The following is a 21,991-nucleotide window of genomic DNA, read 5'->3' as shown; positions in this document are numbered from 1 at the left end:
GAGAAAGAGAAAGAGAAGGAGAAAGAGAAAGAGAAAGAGAAAGAGAAAGTAAAATCAAAGCACCACAAACCTGAAAATGATTCCAATTCAAAAAAAGCTGATAAAGAACGAGTCAATGAAGAGAAAAAGAATGACGAAACGAAGGAGAAAAAGCCAGACGAGTCGAAAAAACAAAAGTTGCCCGAGAAAAGCCATGAAATAGAGCACGCAACACCAGTGATTCTAGCCCATTTATTGACGATCTTGCATAGCCGTGAACTTACTCTAGTGCTTTTGGCCTGGTTTGTTTTTGGCACAATAACCACTGCGATTATTTACAAACTCAATCTCAAGCGTTTCATGTACTACATTTCCTGTGTGCTGAGTTCAGTGTTAGCCGTCACCGGTATAGCCCATTCATTCAATTTCCTTTCGGGCATTTTACACTTTTGTTTAATCGTCTATTTCAACTATGTGACCATACCGATCGATGTGTTCGGACATTGCATGCTTGCTGAAGCCTTTCCAGTCACTTTGAAAGCTTTTTCGATTGCGTCTGTTGCAATCATTGAGCACACTGTTCACATCATAGTGATTACCTTGTATCTTTCGGAATGGTTTCATAATGTCATTCTTCTATTCATGTGCATTGTTGCCTTTGTTTCACATGAAATTGCTCGAAATCTCCCGCAAAAAGATGGACTCACTCTAGCCGAAGCTCGGGAACAATATCAAAACGTTGAATTAATGCTGTTCAGCGATCCAAAATCCGGTTATGATCAACAACAAGAATTCATTTAAAACATGTATCGAATGAATTGAATAAGGTTCACCCAGACTAATTTATAACGTAAGGCTTTCATATTTTAGCTTTTGAATAAATCAATCTGCATATTCTATTAATTGTGGTTTGTTTGGCAGATTGAAATAAATGATACGAATGAGTAATTTTTGTGGATAAATTTAGATTATTGATTAAACACATTGAATATTTCTAAATGAGCATTCTACTCTTGGGCCTTAGAGAAAGTGAATATTGTACCGTATGCTGTTTGTTATGAACCAAACGGAACAAGCGAATTCATCAAATGAAGCGACTTGATTGTAAATTAAATACTACTAATCGAAAATCGTTTTAAATGTATGAAATAAACTTAATCATATTTTATTCTAAATTAGATATTTTATAGAACTAAATTGTTGTGTTTTATTTCCGAGTAAAATTGAATCAAATGAAAGAAACGTTATCAAAGTCATTTCTTGCGTCGAAACGTGCCGAAAGCGAACACAGAACTGGTGATATGCATTTTACGACGTTATTTCGAAACGATGTAGAAATTGACCAAAAGAACTTGGAAAAAGCAAATGGGATGATGTCGAAAATGGTACTCGAGGTCATCTGATATAAACTACTGCCCACATAGGACCGGTCAGGCTCCAATTTGGATCAAATTATAATGAAATATTAGTATGACACATGTATTTTGAATAAAAATTCTTGGAACAAAGGATTGTTACAACGACTCTGATACATTTAAATATGAACAGGTAAAATGTTTATCCAAGCAATTTATAATGTTTAGAAAGATGATCAGTTGCTTTGTTATTGCTTCGATACAGCTCCGTTTCTTTTGACTAGTCTGTATCAAGGTGAAATATTTTACTTTTTTCACATTTTTACATGCTTCGATGGACAGTTTCCTAAATACTAATTAATACCTGTCTAACGTATCCTAAATAGGATCTCCGTTGTGCTTAATGTATGTGTAGAATATCAAAGGCGGATTTGAAATAACTGAAAATTCATTGATTATGAAAAATTCCTAAAACTTTTTCAAGAAAGGAGTCTTGACCCAAAAAGAAAACGGAAAATCCCGAAAAGACAAATATGCAAAAAATCATATTGAATAGATGGATAATTGCAGATGTGCCGTACCATCAGTATGCATTGAATTATTATCAATGTGAATCATGGTTGTTTAAAAGTGTTTTTTATGGTTATGACGCATTCTACTAATAAAAAAATGTCAAAAAAGCAGTGTGTACAGCGTAGTAAATCCAGTATAATAGTTCATTGATTTTTCCTCTTTATTTAATTTATATTACATAATAATCAATACCACATAGATTAATTTTATTTATTAAGAGGTTTAGTTAAACAGTACAATGTTCAAGACTAATGCTATGATGTTTATCACTATAGTTTATTTCAATTCGAATTCATGAATTGAAAAAAAAGACTGTTTTCATCTCAATCCCTTGTATGCATTTTTTAGAAAAGTTTTTCTCACGCTATTTCAAAACAAATGAAAATTGAAGAAGATACGCTTTGTAGACATATTGTTTGTTAGCAGAGGTTGTCGCGCAGTGAAAGTGCAAGTGTGCAATCGAATGACAGGTCATAGTTCAAATTCTGTTGTTGACTTAGACTTATTCACATTTGCGCTATGGTTTGTTCAGCAGTGTACATACAAAATAAAGCTGCATAGTTGAGCATACAACTACACATAGAGAATCGTTTGATACGCAGAATTAGTATGAACCACACACATTCGCTATGCAAATGTAGTGCTTCTGCTGAACTTCTTGTGTGCTCAACTATGAAGCCTTATTTTGTGAGGAACCAATACCCAATAAACAAACGTATTTCATACTTTCATATCGTTTGTTTGTCTCTTTTGGGCAAATTTCTGATGATTATCTCAATCTATATGCGCGCTTCATGTGTGTTTCGATTGAAAAAAATTCGTGAGATAAGAATATAAGTATGTGGTAAATGTGGCATGGTATGTGTGTAAATTAAATGTACATTATCTGGCACAAATGAAACTGTTAATCCTTTTTCTCAACTCATTCGTTGAAAACGTTGCGTTAGTCGACTCATTGTATGTAATGCGGTTCACATTGCAGCTCAACGCCTGCATGGATCTTCAATCAATACGAGTGTTCATCGATTATTATTACTGATTCACACATAAAAACAAGGAAAATAATCAAACTCTGAAAAAAACAATAGCCGCGTTTACTTGTTATTTGTTTGCTTGCAGTGCGTGCGCGACAACGTCCATTATGTCTTATTTATGCTTTGAAATTAATACAGATTAAAGTTTTTAAAATGAAATCTTCAACTCATGATTCGTTTTTTTTCTTCTTCTTAGAAATCGGCCGGTTTTCTTTTTCTTTATATTCACAGAAATTCAAAGTGATTAACATTCGAACACCCAGTTTTGATTGTTTGAACATGGATTTATGGAAAGTAGCGAGAATGTTTCTTCTACACTCAGCACTCATATCATTTAGTATAGTTTGCATTACAAATACAGTTTTCATTTATTTTCGTTTCTTATTCGTGCCAATGAAATTATGCGTTTGATTGTTGCTCGAAATTGCAACAAACGAGAGAATAAAAACGATGATTATTTACTTAGTCCACTTTGACGACACTGTAGATTTTCCGAATGAACCAGAAACAGGCCAGAAAACCTATTGAACCGGTCATTAGGAAAAACAAAAATACCATGATCAGAGTATATCCAAAGTATAAAAATGTTGATGCGGTATCTTCGATCGATAGTTTGGTTGCAAAGTAATGGCAACAATAAATGAACAGGTAGAATGCTGTACAGCCAGATGTTAAGAATGATCGCCACCACCAGTGATAGTCTTCGGCGCATAGATGGAAATAGCACAAGAGAATCGTTGTCTCGGAACAGGTGATCACCAGAATCCAAAAGACCAAAAACAAGAAACCGAACATGTAATACATTTGGCTGGACCACAGCGAGTTCAAAATGAAGAACAATTGGATGAAAATGCATCCAAACGGTAAGACACCGCCCATTATGATACCGGGTATTGGTTGTGTGTAGATCGATTGGTCGGGAATTTGACGTGGAATCTGATTTGTTCGCACGGGATGTTCCAATGGCTGAAAAAGAGAGAAGAATGAACGGTTTTTGAGTAAAATAATTAAAATTGAGAAGGTTATTGTCGAAGAAAGAGAAAAATTTGAAGAAAAACTCGATTTGAAGAGGCAAAGTTATCAATAAAATATCAATCCGAGGAGACAAGACAAAAAATGGATGAAATACTAGGAAAATTATTTGAAAAAACTTACCCGTTTTCGGAACCCAAGGTAGGCACCAACAAATGTCAATGGCACAGATACACAGAACCATAAAGCCAGCAATGCTACAAGTGTACTGAATGGAACTGCTCCCGAACTACCCTTGCTCCAAAGCACCAAATTCATGACGAAGAATAGTCCAAACACCACCCTATCAATGAATGAAAGTTGCAAGTTAATGTTTAATACTTTAATTCTCTCTGAAGTTTCGTCTAATTTTGTGTTAATTGGCAACACACTAAAGTGTCAAATGTTCTTACCCTGGGCATACAGTTGAAGTCAATAGAACATTGCTCTTCCATTTAATACCACCGAAGCTCTTGTAAATCCGTGCCGATATATAACCAGCTGGCGTTCCCAACAGAACGAACAGAACCATTGCACATGTCATCAGAGCGCCGCGATTGGCTGGCGACAAAAATCCAAGGCATGCAAAAGCCAATGTGACCAATGTCATGCAAAACACTTGAGCACCCGATCCCAAGAACACTGACAGCAACATTCCTTTGCGAGGTGGACGGAACACATCACCGTGAACCAATTTCCATCCGAATTCTTCTTGTGCATCTTCGCCGCAATCCATTTGATTATATCGGGCAATGTCTTTGTGCAATGTTCGTAGCATTATCATAGCCACCATTCCGGACAGGAACAGCACGATGACTAACGAATTTAGAATACTGAACCATTGGATGCTTGTGTGTGGCATTGATTCGAGAATATAATCCCAACGTGATGACCACTTGACAGAGTTGTCTTGAACAAATTTCACGGAGTATGTGTAGGTGATGTTAACGTTCTGCTTTTCAGATTTGGATGGAATGGCTAATGGTTCAGCAAGGTTGCTACAGTCAGGCTTGTCTGGATTCACATGGTTGATTGAGGCTGGATCGACTTTCACGGAAATGATTCGACCACCATTTGCACCGAAACTACCACCCCAATCTTCAGATAAGCCACTGTGGTATGTAATCGTTAGGCTTACGTGATTGAATGGATAGTAGGATCCTGGTTTGTTGTATTTATTGCTGATTGGGCATCCTTCATACTGTAAATTCAAGATTTAAATGGGTGAATTTTTTTTTCAATGTACGTGGCGGTGGTTTTCATTCACTTTTTGATTTTTTTTTTAATTTTAAGTTAGGATTTTTCAATTTGGAAATGTCAAATTCAGAATTTTCAATTTGAAAATTTCGAATTTTAAATAGTTGTGGGAAAAAATGAGGCATATTTACACTTTCGGAGTGAAGACGGAAGAAGCAACCCATGGGGAAACCAATGCTGCAGTACTTTTTCTTATTTTCCAATGGATAACACCATGTTACTGGCATATTATCGACGATCCAATGATGTTGATAATTCAAGCTCATACCCTTTCGCAACGTATCCAGTCGTTTCTCAGCCTCTGAATCGCCTTTTGGATATGTTTTTGTGCATACCTAAGATTTGGAATTGCAAATTTAAAATGAAGTTTCAAAGGAAAGTCTTCGTTTTTTTTATTTGATAAAACACGAAGGGCTTGCGACGCCTGAAATACGCCATATTTTCATATATTTCTATATTTCAAATATTTCAAATATTAGATATATTCAAGGCATATTTCAGCTACATTTTTGACGTTTTTTGGTATTATCCGATATTGTTGTGGCTATTTCTATTTGAAATATTCCTCTCAATTTTCAAATATGCAAAATATTTGAAATATAGCCAAATATGTCAAATATACGAAATATTAAGATGCATTTTGTGATTAAATAATGCTTCAATATTTGAAATATTTGATGTATTTGAATATATTTGGAAATATTTCACATATATTTGTTTGTCGCAAGCCCTTCGATAAAACACAACACTTCTTTCGCACATAAATAAACTGGTGGAATGTGAATTGTTGGGCTCACAATTATTTGCACTTTGAATTACAAGAATTACCTTTTGACAATTGATATCCTTCAAAAATTCAATTTTGTACGGGCCAGGTCGAATACGTTCGCCAAATACCACTTGGCCCAAGTTTTCCACCGGTGAATTTTCTTCATCGATGTGACAGAAATCGAAATGATGATATTCGTACGGTATCACCGACTCTTCTGTATTCAATCGATTCACATATAGCGTGACGTCTGACTGTTTATAATAGAAACAAAGAGAAAACAACTCATACAGATAAATGGTTTAAATAAAAATAGCAATTACGTTTTATCTGAAGCCAAGTCGAAATATTCAGCGTAGTTAAAGAATAACGGTTCGGGCAGAAAACAATTGCGATTTGTTCTCATTCGAAGAAAATGTAAACAACGATATGTGTCATTCATACTTATTTGATGCTTGATAGAGAAATAAAAGGCACACAAAAGTCTGGTGCAACAAATGTGGGTACATTTGAACACTCTGATTTCGGCGATAAAACCAATTATTGTATACGTAGCAACCGAAAAGTATTTCTTATTAAAAACATTTTATCAAAAAAGCGATAACACAAAAGTATGTTCACATGTTACGCTTGTGTGTCGTATTTCCTTTCCCAAATCACTTGAAAAAAGTGAAATAGAATCCATTACAAAAAAATGGTAGATCTATAAAATTCGCGTGCATCAATTGATTATCCATAAAATCCCGGTATGTTTTAAACAAAGTAATACCCTAAAATAAGGTTTCTTAACTTCAATAACAATCTTACTTACTTTACATTGTGATGACGCTTCCGATTCTCTACAATAGTTGACTGGTGCCAAACCGGGTAGATAAAATCCATAGCACACATTCAAACATATCAAAAACCACCAATGATTAACACTATTCAATCGTTTGTGCAAAAACATTTTGTTTTTCGTAGTGATTCCTTTTCGCTTGAAATTAAATAGAAACGATATTTGACAATGATTCTTTGTAACTCGTAAGAAAATATATTACTCGTTCAAGTCATAGATTGCTGTGTATTTATTTCATATCAACGATGTGTATTCTCATTTGATGTGTCATATGGATTTTTTGCACAAAAATATGTCGACACGAGAAATGAAACAAATAAATTATTTCTGGTTAGTTTTTTCTTTCGCTTCTTCTTCGTTCACTTGAATTTCACACAAACTGAACTAGTTTCCAACAGTGACACACCGACTGATTGTATCGTCGAATGCAATAAATGTAGATGTGGTTAAATGAAGTCAAATATAGAATCAGAATAAGAAGAAGCTAGCGAATGGTGTTGACAGCTATGTCGCAGGGCTGGCCAAAACGTCAAACACAGTGAGTGAGAAAAATGATGATGTTTTAAAAAATCAACCAGCAGCTATTGGGCACTATATCGATTTCGTTACAAATATATTGAATGAATAATCACAGTTTTAGGTGTTTTTTTTTGTATGTAATAATCAATAATGATTTCACATAAAATTATATTTTTAATGCTTTACACATATAACAATAATAATAATAATAATAGTAATCACATTCATAAGTTCAAAAACGATGTATTAGTTGACCTGCTCTTTTGTACGTGTTATTTTAATGTTTTTATTTTCATTCTCTGGCTTTTGACTTTTGAAGAAGTGGTAACAGTTTTTATTTTAAAATTGATCAAAAAAGTACCTATTTAACGATTTCTTGTTATTGTTGAATGGTTTCGGATTGCCCCACAACTTCGTTCAATCATCTGTCTCCCAATGAGTTTGATAAAACAGTTATTGAATTATTTTTTTTCCATGAATTTATCCCAAAAAACGAACAGATATGAAACGCTCTTTTCATGAAATATTAAGAACAATTTTTTTTCGTTTTTTTTTCTTTCTTGTAGAAATATTTTAGAATCAGAAAAATGGTAAACATCCAAAGAATCAAAAACATATGTGTTTAACAAATATAAGAAAAAAAAAACTAGCGATGTATTGACAATTGACATTTTTGTAGTTACGACGACGGCACATTTTTAATTATCAGAGAGATTTTGTTTTTTTTTTCTTTCAAAATAAATTGGCAAATTTAATGTTTTGAATATATATTTCTTTTAAACAGGCGATTAGTTTAAATACATTATTGTGGAATTCATTTGAATTCATTTCGGGAGAGGAGTTTATATGTCAAATTTTGTGTATGATTTTTAGATAAACGTAAAAGACTTAACGATTATATTTCGAGTAAATTATAATTTTTTTTTATGAATAATTATTTATTATTTTGCTGTTTTAGAGTTTTAAAATCATACGGGGAAGCCACATCCGAATAAATTAACATTTCTTGAATATTCAAATTCCTTTCTTCTCCTGTGAATTAAACTAAAGTCAGCTGTGAACGTCGTTCACGAGCCATACAGTTGCTTTGTCGAAACCTATTCTAAAGTTTGATGATTTTGATTAAATGTCTTTTTTTTTCTTCTTTCGTATATATGTTTATACCAAGAATTACGTTTGTTTTTTGTGCTGCAGTATTAATAAATGAAAGTATTTTTTAGCTGAAAATGGAAAAGATTTCCTCAAAAATCATTGCTCTTCCAATTAATCATATTTATTTCGAACACCATTCAGAGCAAAATAACGAATTCAAAACTTTGAAAAATGTTACATTCATTTTGCTTGTTCAACATACGATACACATGTTTTAACATTATGAGTAGTAAAAATTATACTTAAAGGCCAATTCGATAATATTGTTGGCAACTGCACATTTTTGACTTTCATTATCGAAACTGTGAATTTTACTCTTGTCCAAATAAATTGTTATGATCGACATTTTTTGAAATTGTCACAAAAAATGCCCAGCATCGCAATTCGTCTTTTTCTTTTTCTCAATCGGTAAGAGGAAACTTTCAATGGTTGTAATAATATTCTAATGTATACTGGTGCACGGTTATAAATTGTAGCTTGCAATGTAATAAGTCATCACTAATTATAGCATATCAGCTATAGCTAACTATTTACGGGCCGTAATTTAGATGCAAATCGTGCCTAAGAAATCCCTCGATTAAAAATTGATTAAGTTCTGTTGTTGTTAAGTGCAATGTTTCATTTTTTTCTTCAATTCTTTTCTCCAAATAAGAAGATGTCTACTTCTGATACCTAAGATGTTATGACTTATTTATAATACGGTATCAATCACCTTACAATTAATAAAACAACAACTTCTAATAATTGTTCAAATGTTCAGAGCAATTTTGCCTTGAACGATGCTCCATAAAAAGGTTTTTCCATGACTATATTTTCTAAAAATTGTTTATTTTTCCACAGTTAAAGACTAGCTAAAATGTTGCTTCCGCTTTTTTTTATCTCTTCATTTGTTCATCTTCCAGAACACAACCAATGTTATCAACCATCTTATGATGTTGAATCATTCTCTCGAAAAATGATACGATTAAAAACGACGTAAATAAAGTTTGACCCCGAGAAGATATGAAAATAAAAGCACGAAAATGATATATTATGTGTTAAAAAAGAAATATCGAAGTCTTGTTCACGTCCATTTGTTGTGAAAGGAAAAAAGGAATAACTTTAAATTACCCCGATTTCGTGAAATTGATAACTGTAAATTTGAATGAAACACTGAAAATATCTACGGCTTATGTTAAAATTCAACACATCAGTCTCCCAAAAAAAGAAAGCCTTCTTTCGAAATGGAAAATAGAATCGGAAACGAAGTCTGAAACGATTGCATATTGCAAACTAATGATATCGGTTAAAATTGATACGTTAAATATTTACTAAGCAAACAATGTTTTAGACCTGTATTATGATGAAAATCGCAGAAAATTACTTTCTAAACAACTAATAATACATTATTTAAAAGAATGGAATTGTTATTTATTTCTTTAGTTGTTTTGTATACGCGAAAAAGCCCAAATCTTCATTTGGTTGTCTTATTTAAAATGCACTATTGTTACGTTAATTAGAATGATTTAGTTTGTTGGTCCAACACTGTTGGATGGATGTGCATTTCGGTTTTGGAAGCGGCTACACACAGGTGTGGTTGTTTGTCCTTTTTATCAACCGCACACCTAAAGCGAAACATTTTTGGGAAGAATCAGTGCGATTGGTTGTTGAATGTTACATTATTTAAATGTTGATCGTTTCATTGTTTTTTTTCTCTTTTCTTTATTTTCTGAATATATGATTGTTCTTACACGAAATACTGAACTCATTAATTTTAATATGACACAGAAAAATAGAATATATAGAGCTTGGGTTTTTTTTTCTTGTTTAATTCCACATTATTTACGAGAATTTCGAGTTAGATAGTAAAGAATTCAACACCAACACAATTAGAGGAGGCTGAATCTTTGTGATTCTTTCTTCAAAATACATCTTACAACTGACTGACATAATAATGATGGAAGGTATACTGCTATGTGTAGGTACATATAATTTGGCAAACGAACCAATCTCACATCGTTTGCACAAAGAATAATATGATTTTTCTGCCTTTAAAAAGTATATTCTTAAATGTCGAAATTGGAAGTGGGGGAAGTACATTGACGAAAAATTAATTGAAAAATATGTGCCGCTGAGCATAAGAATGGGAATACAGATCTGTTACAGTAACAACCGAACATAAAATATTGTTCCCTAAAAACGTTACATGAATTTCTATCCAACGCGAGTCTAACATGAGCTAATACTGTTTCTAATGCAACTCATGTTACACTCGCGTTAGATGGAAATTCATGTAACGTTTTTTGGGAACAATATTTTATGTTCGGTTGTTGCTGTAACAGATCTGTATTCCCATTTTTATGTTCAGCGACACATATAATGTTGCGAGTTGTCCAGACACAAACAACACTTTCTCTCGCTTTTTCATACACTTTGATTTTATCGTATCAATTGACATGAAATAGTACAACACATTATTTTCTTTCTTTCTCTTGTTTTACCTAGCAGTTTTTTCTCTATAGCACTTGGATTCATTGTTTTTTTTTTCAATTCCATTTCGTTTTATTTTCGAACTATTATAGCCGAAGGGATTTATTTGAAAACCAATAAAATGATTGATTCCATTTCAATTTGGATAGAATGACCAGAAACTGATTCAATTTCGTGTTTTTTTTGTTGTTGTTGTTGTCAGGAATGCAATTCGAATGAAACGTATGGCTTTCTGTTTATGGATCACAAAATACTTGCACATGGAAATAAGTACATTTGTTTGAAGAATTTAATTTGGGCAAAAAACGTCACGGGCACACAGGCGTGCTTAGTTTTTTTTTCTTTTCTTTTTTCTTAATAACTTTTTTTTAGTCAACTTACGCTATTATTATAATAAATTTAAACAATTTCAAGGACAAAATTTTGATAATGATACACTTTGTTGCTTACTAGTGTCGATTTGCTGATCATCGAAGAAAAAAATGTGTGTGTTTTAACAATTTGAGACAATAAGTTTTAAAAATGTAGTCAAAAACTTCCTCGTTTTCCAAATTTATATATATAGTGTTCTTTTCATTTCTCAATGGATTTTCTCATCACTAACATTGAAATCAAAAGAATTACATTTTTGAAAGAAACAAACGAGAAGAGAATGAATTTATCAGTAAGGTTCATGTCAATTTCTTTGAATACTTCACACATCATATTATTTTTGCGGATTGAATTGAGTGAATCAATTGATCGTTGCTAAGAAGAAGAAAAAAAAAATTATACGACAATTTAACAAGTGGTTTGTTTATGCGGTTAGAAGAATGGTATTGTATAGTTCGAATATATATATATGATGCATTTAGTAAAATTTAGCATTTACATGGCTGGAGCATGATCTGGCTCGTGTGAATGGACGAAGCGCATTGTTTCCTCGAAAATCAATCGTTTGAGTTCATCGCGTGGCAAATCATCCAGTTCCATATCCAGTCGGAATGGGCTGTCGGCAACAGGCTATGAGAAAGAATATGAGAAATTTGTTTTTAAATAAGTCGTTGGAATCGTTGATAAATGTTCTTCATTCAATACACTGAGAAAAGGCTGGAAGGAAATATTCCAACCATGGTAGGACAATTCACAAAATCGTCTGCAATGACAACATTTACAACGCAGGGTTGGAATATTTCCTTCCAGCCTTTTCTCAGTGTAGCATTAGATGTCTATTGAACATACCTCATCCCCTGGATCGTAGTACTGTTCCAAATACGGATGTGCCAAAGCATCTTCAACCGTAATGCGATTGTGTGGATTAAATGTTAGCATGCGGTCAAGTAAATCGAGTGCATTTTTATCTGCATTCGGGAACAACCTTGTCCATGGTACTTTTGGTTTAAATGGCAATGACTGGAGGTAGCTTCGTGCCTAAATATAGAAAAATAAACAAACAAATTCAATCAAATCAAATCAAATACAATGGAAAATAGTCCAAAATTTTCGGAAATTTAGTCAAGAGAGTACTGAAAAAGATCGTTTAAAATGTAAAGCCGAAAAAATTTACTGTCCAATTGATTGCTACTAGATTTTCGAAAAAAGAAGAAATCGTTTGTTGCCGAAAATTATGAAGAATGAAGGGAAAGGGCAAGAAATGGGCAAAGAAATCGTGGCACTCACTTTTTCATTTATAATACATTCCAAGTCGTCCTGTGATGGAGAGCCCAATACACCTAAAATATGGTTCAATTGGTCCAAGTAATGCTTCCCGGGGAAAATTGGTCGATTGCTAAGCATTTCCGCTAAAATGCAGCCAACGGACCAAATATCAATTGATTTTGTGTAACCCTATTTGATGAGAAAAGCAAATGTTAGGTTTTATCAAACAGAGAAGGAAGGAAGAAAGGGCGAAAAGTCTTTAATGAAGATACATACCTTTGAATTCAACATAATTTCCGGTGCACGATACCATCTTGTGGCCACGTACTCGGTCAGAAATCCAGTATGATCGTGATCAGGATCTGCTACTCGAGCCAAACCAAAATCACAAATCTAAAGAGTATAAGAGAAATGTCTCATTAGTAAACGACTCGAAATTGATAAAATAGATGTGACCAATAGTAAAGCTCTAGATTAGAATAATTAAGAATGATTTTAATTCCATAAACCAAGTGATACACAGAAGCATACCTTCAAATCACAAGTTGTGTTTAGCAGCAAGTTGCTCGGCTTCAGATCACGATGTAACACATTGGCCGAATGTATGTATTTCAATCCACGTAAAATTTGGTACAAGAAGTAACATATATGGTCATTGCTGAGACGTTGTGTTTTCAATAGTTTATATAAATCTGTTTCCATGAGTGCTTGTACGATGTAAACGTCCTTCATTTGATCTATGCTATCCACCCGTAAAATATCTCTAATATCTATAATCTATTGGTTAGAACACGATGAGCAATGATCAATTTTCGTTTAACATTTGGTGAAGCAATAGAAGAAAGTGATAAAATGGGTGTAAAATCGTTAGACTTACATTTTCATGTCTAAAACGAGTTAAAATCTTGATTTCCCGTAAGGTTCGCTGACAATAAGTCTGATGCTCAAATGGTGAAATCTTCTTAATGGCAACTTTTGTCTGTGTCACTTCATCATATGCCGATCTGAAAACGGAAATATTAAAAATTTGTCATCAGTTTGGTGGATATGTATGAGTTCATATAGGCATAGTGTGGTGAGGCTAGTCATTCTATTCCACTACAATCACATTTTAAATGTCCTCGCTTCATACGAAATTACACATTAACTATCGATAATAAATCACTTCCAAAATGTGTCAGACAGATACAATATGATAAGGCGAAAGAAAAATCGATTATTTCCATACCTATTATATTGATTGATTATTGGTGTTATTATAGTACGTCAAAATATTTTTATTAATCGCTTTTGTATCAATAGAAATTTATCTGGTTGGTTAGCAGTCAAACTGATATGATATGATATGATATGATATGAGTCCTATATTTGGCTTTATTGAGCTACGCTCATCAGACGATGACACCAGCGTTCTCTTCAATAAATCAAAATAGAACGATGCCTGTGAGCGTTATTTGTTTGATATGACAAAGCCTAAATAAACATACGCGCGTATCGAACATCTGCATTCAAATTGAGTAAAACGAGCAGCTTGCATCTTATATCATGTGATGACAGAGCATTCAACGTTGTGATTGCGTTAATTGCTTCGTTTTAATTTGCGATCAGGTGGAACGTTTTGCGTTGGGTCTTGAATCATTTCGTGTTGAACTTGAAATGTTGTTTACAAAATGAGATTCATTTCACAATAGGGAATAAAATTGTCCCTACGAATCATTCTTTTTCTGACGCTTATTATATCAATATTTGATTGTTGGTTTTTTTCTCAATATCCAACATACATATTATCTGAGCTCTCCAATTGAACATCATTCATTATTCATTTGAACATTATTTCAACCCCCTAATGACACACACACACAATTGATGTAATCTATAGCAACAGCCATAGTGATGCCATGGTTCATTTTCAAATTAAACAACCTGATTCGAGCTATTTCATAGTGTAAATGGCCTCCTACATGAAAATTCCAGCATAAAGGAAAAACACTCAACCATCTGGAAAGTTAGCTCCCCCCACCACTGTACTACCTCACTACTATCTTATTACTAATTGAAAAGAAAACTTTCGTCAAGTACTTACACAACCATCCCGTAAGCACCTTCGCCAATGTAAGCTAGTTGCGCATATCTCGGACCAACTTCAAAAGCTTGACCACGGATGATTTCACAATTTGGATTGGCGTTGTTTCGGGCACGTTGTGCAGCGTCCGGATTGGCGATACCATTGCCACCCGGACCATCGTTGCTAGCTTCATTAATTCGTTCCATGTTCGTAACGTTCCCACGGCTGTAACGCAAATTTATTTCAATCTTTTCCCCACTTTGGTGTAGTCTTTCCGCCCGATGATGCCACTAATCTACACAAAATATGAACGAAAAAAAAAACTTGTTTCGTAAATTGAAACCATTTTTTTCCTAAACAACTTTACTTCTTGGTATTCATATTTTAGGGTGTGTAAAGTGTGTTGAATTTCATTGCGAAATGCATCATTGAAAATTAAATTTAAATAGATTAATTTCGGTTTGCACAACTGGATTTACCATAACTGAACAAGCAAAAGCACTTATCAACGAATACGCCTAAGGTGTAAACGAGAGGGAAAAACATTTGTTGCATTTGAGAACAAGTGCATACACATTTTTTTTTTCGCTATGCATTTGCTTTGTACATCATCTTTTGTTTGCAAGTTTGAAAATTTTATAAACGAATAATGGAATTGAAAAAATATGTTTTTTTCAATATGAAATATCCACCAACCAAAAAAAAACTCGGCACAATATGATGCTATGACTGACACACACACAAAAACATAAATGAATAAATTAAAATTGTGATATTTGTCTATTGTTATCTCTTCCTTTCTAACACATTGCATGAATAATTGCAAGTTTGGAACGGATCTATCGCAAAATCCGCACAATGCATGCCGTATGCATTGAAACTCAATCGAATGGACGATGAATGAAAATTATTAACACAAAACACAGCTTATTACCTGGAAACAAGCACGAATCAATTTTTTTTTAATGTGGTGTCCTTTTTCACACGAATCACTCCATTAGTTGACAGATTTGATAATGTATGTCTTTGGATGCGTATAGCTATGCTTCTGTACCAGAATTAGTTTTTTTTTCTCTCTTCTCTTCTTTTGTCGTATACCGAGTGTGTGTTTATACGTGTGAAGTTATCAGCAAAATGGGCATTTGCACGGCCCTGCAATGATGTTGAGCAGGTGTCTCCCTCTCGATAACTGTCAAATGAACAACAAAACATTGGAAACGAGATCCAAAATATACGGAACGAACGAAGTGTTTACAATACAGACACTTCATTCACCAGTTTGAAGTATCAAAGTTTGCGGGAGAAAATTATTGGTAAAAATAGATTTTATTCTAGCTTTTTATTTCAATTGGATTTTTATTAAGTGATTTATTCAATTCTTTTTCTCGAATCACTAATCGGTGCATCTGCAATGTTGGAATTATAATTTTTGCACCTGATTTATTGTGTATTTAGAAAGTACAAAGTCCACATACTTTCAAAACATCTGAAAATTATTAGCAATTCCATATTTAGATAAATTAGCAAAAATTCGTAAAATTTGTTATCGTTTATTGTCATTTCATTTTCTTTAGAAAATGTTAGCGGCAAAACAATGCTTTCGACTCAATTCGATGCGATGCCTTTCGACATCGGCGATGAGACAGTCGAAGCTAATCAGTTCATCTTTATCAGTTGATGATAGAACGGGAATCGCAACGTTGGAATTGAATCGGCCACCGGTAAATAGCTTGAATCAACCATTGTTACAGGAAATTTCGACCGTATTGACTGACCTCGGTAAAAATAAGTCAAAGGGGTTGATCTTGACATCGGTTTGTAGAATTTTTTTCATTCATAGTAATTGTGTATCATTCTGGAGGAACTAAAGTCAATCAATCTGATCATTTTAGTCATCACCGTCGGTGTTCTCAGCCGGTTTGGACATATTGGAAATGTATAAACCAGATCCGGAGAAAGCGAAATTATTCTGGACTACATTACAGGAGGTTTGGTTGAAATTGTATGGCTCATCTTTTCCAACAGCCGCTGCTATCAGTGTAAGACCTACTAAAGAATCCTTAAGTTTTCATTCCAACACTTCTTCATCCCAAAAGAAGACTTAACTAAACATTTGTTCCAAAATTCCCAAAAATTACACAGGGTCACGCTCCAGCTGGTGGTTGTTTGTTGGCTTTATGTTGTGAATACCGTGTGATGTGTCCAAAGTTAACAATCGGTTTGAATGAGACTCGTTTGGGTATAGTAGCGCCAGTATGGTTTCAATCGTCCATGCGTAATGTGATTTCTGTTCGTGACACCGAGAAAGCCCTAACCTTAGGCACAATGTTTTCAACTGATGAAGCATTAAAGATTGGTCTAATCGATGAAGTAGCTGCCGACAAACAAGACGCAATCAAACGTTGCGAAGAATTCTTACTGCAATTTTCTAAGGTGTCATTCGATGCTCGAGCAATTACGAAGAAAAATTTGCGCGGCAAAGACTTGGCTGAACTTGAAAATAACCGTGAAGGCGATCTTCAAACATTTTTATTCTTTTTGAATCAGCCCAAAGTTCAAAAAGGCCTGGAATTGTATTTGCAAAGCCTTAAAACGAAAAAATCATCCTAAGAAATAATTGTTTTTGTACAAAACTGTTCTTTAACCATCTATTTTTAATAAAGAAATGTCTCAATTTCACTTTTTCACATGTTCTGCAACAGAATTTTATTTATAAACAACAATACTTTTCACTATATTGATTAGAATTCTTGGGTAAAATGAAAATTGCTCGGAATTCATTTGAATGGAACTTTCTATTTATATTTAGTGGAGAACATTCACAGTTCTGCATTTTTATATTTATCTCATGAACAAGTTTGGTCAAGTACAAAAAATTAAGTTCTTGTTAAATAACACAACATCCATATTTTATTGGCCAAATCGCTCAAGGTGCTTCAGTGACTTTTAAAAAAAGTTCCCTTTGCCTGGTGATGGGATGAAAACATATCTTGAGAAAGAAAAAGAAATACGGACACTTTAGTCAAAGATCATCAAATTGGCCGCTTGACTTCACCTTAAGGCAATTAAATGCCATGGCGAACTTTGTCTGTGAGCCACGCATTGATACGATCCGCATTTTTCAAATCATTCCACGGATCGTTATTGGCAAAACCATTCATGAAATTCGCATTCCTGTAAAATATTTTTGCATTAGTCTTTCTTCTTCATGTTATGTGCGTGAATAAATTGGAACAACTTACGTTCTATTGGAATCGAGTTCATGTGATCGCCTACGACCCTTGTTAACATTGGCGGAAGAAAATACTGTTGGTTTGATTCGATCTTCGAACGTGTCATAATTAGTCAGTCCAAATGTTTTCAATGCCGAGACTTTTGGTTGTGGAACAGTATTTGGATAATATTTGGAGGAGTTTTCTCGGCTATCAATCGAAATCGGGCCGAATAAATCTTCGAGATGTATCGTAGCTAGAGAGTCTGATCTGTACTTTGATGATTTCACTTTGTTGCTTCAGAAAAGTAAAATGAAAACGAAAATGTGAAAAAAATGAACAATTCAAAATATTTCTATATTCAACGTCAAATTCAAGTTATAAATATCAAGAGACTTACCCCAAAAGTTTATCCAGCTCTTTATCTTCGAACGCATCCTGATTTTCCCGCATAACTGCGACACTTTTCTTCGGTGGTATTTTTGCAGCGCTGCTCATTTTAACCAACAAATAGCCATTTTCCTCATCATCGCCTTTCGTCTGATCAACAATGATTGGTTTCACAATTCGTTGCTTCGAGAAAATGTTATAGATTTTTGAATCTCTGTTTTCATTATAATTATTGCCCGAATTATTTTCATGTAAGAAAAATGTATTGTTCTTTTGTAAATAATCTTTTTGCCAGGTACTGTTTTCCACATTTTCATCGACACCATTATAGATTTTGTTATTGTAAATGCTGCTGCCACGGTTGTCATACAATTTTCCGATGTGTCGATTGACATAAATATCACTAATTTTTTCACTGGGGAATGGATTTTGTTCAATAATTCGGCTGTTTCGACGCTGATTTATCCCATTTACAATGTCCTTGCGTTGATGCAGCTCATTATTGGCTTTTGAATAGTTGAACGTTGATTTTAGTCCATTTGTATCGTTTATGTGATTTGGTTGAACGACCGATGAATTTTGTGAATTTCGCGTTGTTACAATCGATGAGAATCCCGTATCACTTGTATTACTTGTAAACGGATTTTTATGATTTAGATCAATGCTAGCTACGTCGTCCATTGACACTTCTGACTGATAATTATTATTTAATGAAGTTGTGTATTTATTTAGATCGCCATTAAACAAAGTAGAATTTATACCATTTTCAGGTTTGTTCCGTTTCGGCGATAGATCCGCATCAGTCAGATATTCGGACGTCGGCTTCGTGTCGTTCATCGCTGGTTTAATGCCATTCGTATGCCGATAAAATGAATTGAATTGGTCATAGTGTCGATTGTTGATTGCCGTATCTTTTAGATAACTACTTTCCGTCTCATCAAGCGATGCATGTGATATGTGATCATCGTGAAAACCTTGATTTCGACCATGCATCGGTTGCTGCTGTTGATGTTTGGCTAACAATATCGAGGGAACGTGAATTGGGTCCGATCCACGTTTCGCTACTTGAAAAAACGAATACTTTAATGCTTGCTGCGCACTCGGCCGTTTGTCGGAGTCCCATGACAAAAATTCATTCAGTAACTGCTGACCGGGATCACTAGCTCGAGGTATAAGGGATTTCAAATCGACTTTTTGACATTCTGGGAAACGAAACTGGATAGCGGTCGCTAAACGGTATCCATCTGACCATTCACTCTGGAAATTGGGCAATTTCATTTTGGCATGTGTTAGAGGTCATTACTCGAAAGTATGATGCGAATATATAATTGTGAAATGCGTTAAAAATACCTTTCCTGGTGTACCCAACACCGAACAGATTTTGAATAGTTGATCAACTTCGCTGCTGCCGGGGAAGAGTGGACGAAATGTGTACAATTCAGCTAGAATACATCCCATCGCCCACATATCGATACCACTACCGTACCGGGTTGAATGCAATAGAACCTTGAAATAGCATAAATAAGTAATGTTTGACGTAATTTGAGCCATGGTATTTTAATGGGAATCTACCTCTGGCGCTCGATACCAACGTGTTGAAACATAATCGGTGTATGGTGGCCGAGAGCGTATCTCTCTGGCTAAACCAAAATCAGCTATTTTTATGAGTTCAGGTCCACAGCAGAGTAAATTTTCAGGCTTCAAATCACGATGGAAGAATCCATGACGATGCATAAATGCTAGCCCATTTAGAACCTAAACCACATATGCAACAAATTATTTATTCACGTTGAATGTATGCTAATTGACTCAAAATTGGCTTATTACTTGAAACATAATATTTCGAATGGATCCTTCAGGAAAATGCGTATCGCGCTCTTTGATTAATTGATACAAATTTTCCTTCATGTGTTCGAAGACAAAATATAAGATATCATTTTCACGTATGACTTCCTTCAATTTAACTATATTGGCATGCGATAGTTTTTTCAGCGACTGAAATTGCGTTTCAAATAGAACAATTTTCATCATGAAGATATGAAGAATTTATTCTAATTTTCTTATGAACCAAAATGGGATATTATTAACTGTTCACACAATCTTTTTATTTTCAACACAATTTCAACTAGTTTTTCTCACCTTAACTTCCCTCAAACTCATCGCCTCGTCCCACGAATAGTACTTTCGTTTCATTCGTTTGATGGCCACTTTTTCGCCAGTGTCTTTGCGTTGACCAAGCATTACCGTGCCATAGGTGCCATCGCCCAATGGCGATAAAATCATGTAGCGATTCATTTTTCGGCCCACAAAATTGGTTTTGTTAATTCACTTTTCGGAACATTCAAGCACCATCATTTTCTATACGGATTCGTAACTGTTTTTCCGATGGTAGCCGCTCGAACTTTTTTACTTCATATACCAACCGAATAACCTATTGATGTACTTAATTTTTTTCTAATGCACATTGTGAATAATTCAGTAATCGATAACTTTGCCATTGGACGTTTTTATTTTGTTTTTGCGTTTTTACATTGTCTGAAGATTGAAAATTGTATTCCGAACTTGTCACAATTCGATCACATTGAAACTAAACTATCACTTGAATATCGAATTATCATATCAATAATTTTGAAACACGCAATATGAAAATGGTCATAATGGTGCCAAATACACTATATTTATTGATTTTAATATTCATGCACGAGTTTGTCATTTTACTATGGGAAAAAAACTCTTTAATGATGCCATTCAGTCAACAATTTACAACTGATTAAAATTCTAATTACTAGTTTTGTTATCGTTTATTTGATCAACTTGATGATGTTTTTATTTTGTGTTTATAATATTTACATATATCCGTGGTTTCTTTACGTGTCCTAATAATCTACCATTTTAGTGAGTTAAAGTCTTTTGAGAAAGGTTGTTTTTTGGTTGTTTTATGTTTGGAAATTGATTTTTTTTCCTTTGTCGGAACACAGAGTCTTCGATGGTCGTGTGAAACAGTTGTTTAATGTGAGTTTTATGTGTTTAATTCTTTAATTTTATACTATGTGTGACTGAAGGTTATTTCACATACGAATTGCAAATCGTTTCTGAATTCCAATTAGAACTTTACTTACAGAAAGGATAGCGCTTACATCGCATTTAATTGCATTATTTATCCCGTTGTTATGGCAATTGTATAACGTAAACTGAACGTAAGTGGCTGATGTGACAAGTGATTTGGAATGGCGCAATCTCAAGAGACCGTTATTTATATAATGCGTTTTCTTGACACGATTTTTTTTTATCGAACACTTGGAATATTGATTCTTGCACCGAAAAACTTTTTTTTCATTAAAGTAATTTCGAATAAACTTCAATTTCGATTTATTTTCTTACTTTTTCAATGGCTTTATGAAATATATCTAATTGGTCAATGTCATGGATACACATGCATGTAGTGGCCCTGATTGCTGTTTGTTCAAACCCACGAATAATATGACATTTTTCTCTATTTACAATGTTGACGATTATAGTAATTAATCATAGTTGAGCCTAGTTTGAATTTTTCATTGAAATCCTACCGGAAAAAAAAGGTTAACCTTGTTCTACTTTGCACATTTGGTAATTTCTCATAGATTTATAGCGTTGATTCCAACAGAAAAATTATTTAATCAATTAATCAATTCAAAAGATATATCGAAACTCCTTTGGTTAAACCATTGATAACGGCATATTTTCGATTAAA

The 21,991-nt window shown here is 33.9% G+C and overlaps 4 protein-coding genes across 7 annotated transcripts; 1 reads left to right on the top strand and 3 right to left on the bottom strand.

The window, feature by feature from the left end:
- Positions 1-2,036: 2,036 nt before the first annotated feature.
- LOC129565551 (transmembrane 9 superfamily member 2) lies at positions 2,037-7,319 on the bottom strand. The gene is made up of 7 exons (XM_055440542.1): positions 7,019-7,319; positions 6,790-6,954; positions 6,038-6,232; positions 5,341-5,544; positions 4,366-5,153; positions 4,097-4,256; positions 2,037-3,907 (listed from the first exon to the last, which is right to left on the bottom strand). The coding sequence occupies exons 2-7, from the start codon at positions 6,925-6,927 to the stop codon at positions 3,404-3,406; spliced, it is 1,989 nt and encodes a 662-aa protein (XP_055296517.1). The 5' UTR covers positions 6,928-6,954; positions 7,019-7,319; the 3' UTR covers positions 2,037-3,403.
- Positions 7,320-11,217: 3,898 nt separating this feature from the next.
- Positions 11,218-15,761, bottom strand: LOC129565548 (mitogen-activated protein kinase 1). Of its 4 annotated transcripts, none has more exons than XM_055440535.1 (9): positions 15,594-15,759; positions 14,678-14,954; positions 13,472-13,598; positions 13,126-13,371; positions 12,871-12,987; positions 12,616-12,783; positions 12,178-12,366; positions 11,828-11,958; positions 11,218-11,703 (listed from the first exon to the last, which is right to left on the bottom strand). In XM_055440535.1, the coding sequence occupies exons 2-9, from the start codon at positions 14,863-14,865 to the stop codon at positions 11,658-11,660; spliced, it is 1,212 nt and encodes a 403-aa protein (XP_055296510.1). In that variant the 5' UTR covers positions 14,866-14,954; positions 15,594-15,759; the 3' UTR covers positions 11,218-11,657. The 4 variants fall into 4 exon arrangements, with proteins under 4 accessions (XP_055296510.1, XP_055296511.1, XP_055296512.1 ...); XM_055440536.1 differs by lacking the exon at positions 15,594-15,759 and adding an exon at positions 15,139-15,156; XM_055440537.1 differs by having other exon boundaries at positions 11,218-11,958; positions 15,594-15,761.
- Positions 15,762-15,847: 86 nt separating this feature from the next.
- On the top strand, positions 15,848-17,353 carry LOC129565549 (enoyl-CoA delta isomerase 1, mitochondrial-like). Its single transcript, XM_055440540.1, has 4 exons — positions 15,848-15,972; positions 16,234-16,473; positions 16,552-16,698; positions 16,802-17,353. The coding sequence occupies exons 2-4, from the start codon at positions 16,237-16,239 to the stop codon at positions 17,267-17,269; spliced, it is 852 nt and encodes a 283-aa protein (XP_055296515.1). The 5' UTR covers positions 15,848-15,972; positions 16,234-16,236; the 3' UTR covers positions 17,270-17,353.
- On the bottom strand, positions 17,299-21,973 carry LOC129565547 (serine/threonine-protein kinase ICK). The gene is made up of 8 exons (XM_055440534.1): positions 20,401-21,973; positions 20,089-20,256; positions 19,834-20,016; positions 19,612-19,767; positions 18,272-19,518; positions 17,902-18,168; positions 17,715-17,833; positions 17,299-17,648 (listed from the first exon to the last, which is right to left on the bottom strand). Exons 1-7 carry the CDS (start codon positions 20,554-20,556, stop codon positions 17,725-17,727), a joined length of 2,286 nt encoding a protein of 761 aa, XP_055296509.1. The 5' UTR covers positions 20,557-21,973; the 3' UTR covers positions 17,299-17,648; positions 17,715-17,724.
- Between the last annotated feature and the right edge of the window lie 18 nt (positions 21,974-21,991).

The sequence above is a fragment of the Sitodiplosis mosellana genome, unplaced genomic scaffold (assembly GCF_009176505.1).
Source record: "Sitodiplosis mosellana isolate CC-2019 unplaced genomic scaffold, AAFC_SMos_1.0 Smas_scaffold_3, whole genome shotgun sequence".
Taxonomy (NCBI): domain Eukaryota; kingdom Metazoa; phylum Arthropoda; class Insecta; order Diptera; family Cecidomyiidae; genus Sitodiplosis; species Sitodiplosis mosellana.
The sequence above is the reverse complement of the archived record's forward strand: the minus strand, read 5'-3'. Positions and strand labels throughout refer to the sequence as shown.

Excerpts from the sequence above, each read along its gene's own strand:
- LOC129565551 (XM_055440542.1), bottom strand. The coding sequence starts at position 6,927 with ATGTTTTTGCACAAACGATTGAATAGTGTTAATCATTGGTGGTTTTTG. Across the intron at positions 6,233-6,789 it reads AAGCGTCATCACAATGTAAA|TCAGACGTCACGCTATATGT; the intron begins GTAAGTAAGATT and ends TATTATAAACAG. Across the intron at positions 5,545-6,037 it reads AGGATATCAATTGTCAAAAG|GTATGCACAAAAACATATCC; the intron begins GTAATTCTTGTA and ends TCCAAATCTTAG.
- LOC129565549 (XM_055440540.1), top strand. The coding sequence starts at position 16,237 with ATGTTAGCGGCAAAACAATGCTTTCGACTCAATTCGATGCGATGCCTT. Across the intron at positions 16,474-16,551 it reads AGGGGTTGATCTTGACATCG|TCATCACCGTCGGTGTTCTC; the intron begins GTTTGTAGAATT and ends TGATCATTTTAG. Across the intron at positions 16,699-16,801 it reads CAACAGCCGCTGCTATCAGT|GGTCACGCTCCAGCTGGTGG; the intron begins GTAAGACCTACT and ends AAAATTACACAG.
- LOC129565547 (XM_055440534.1), bottom strand. The coding sequence starts at position 20,556 with ATGAATCGCTACATGATTTTATCGCCATTGGGCGATGGCACCTATGGC. Across the intron at positions 20,017-20,088 it reads TTCGAAATATTATGTTTCAA|GTTCTAAATGGGCTAGCATT; the intron begins GTAATAAGCCAA and ends TATGTGGTTTAG. Across the intron at positions 19,519-19,611 it reads TGTTGGGTACACCAGGAAAG|AGTGAATGGTCAGATGGATA; the intron begins GTATTTTTAACG and ends CCCAATTTCCAG.
- LOC129565548 (XM_055440535.1), bottom strand. The coding sequence starts at position 14,865 with ATGGAACGAATTAATGAAGCTAGCAACGATGGTCCGGGTGGCAATGGT. Across the intron at positions 13,599-14,677 it reads GGTGCTTACGGGATGGTTGT|ATCGGCATATGATGAAGTGA; the intron begins GTAAGTACTTGA and ends TTCCGTTTTCAG. Across the intron at positions 11,704-11,827 it reads CCAGATCATGCTCCAGCCAT|CAACGATCAATTGATTCACT; the intron begins GTAAATGCTAAA and ends TCTTCTTCTTAG.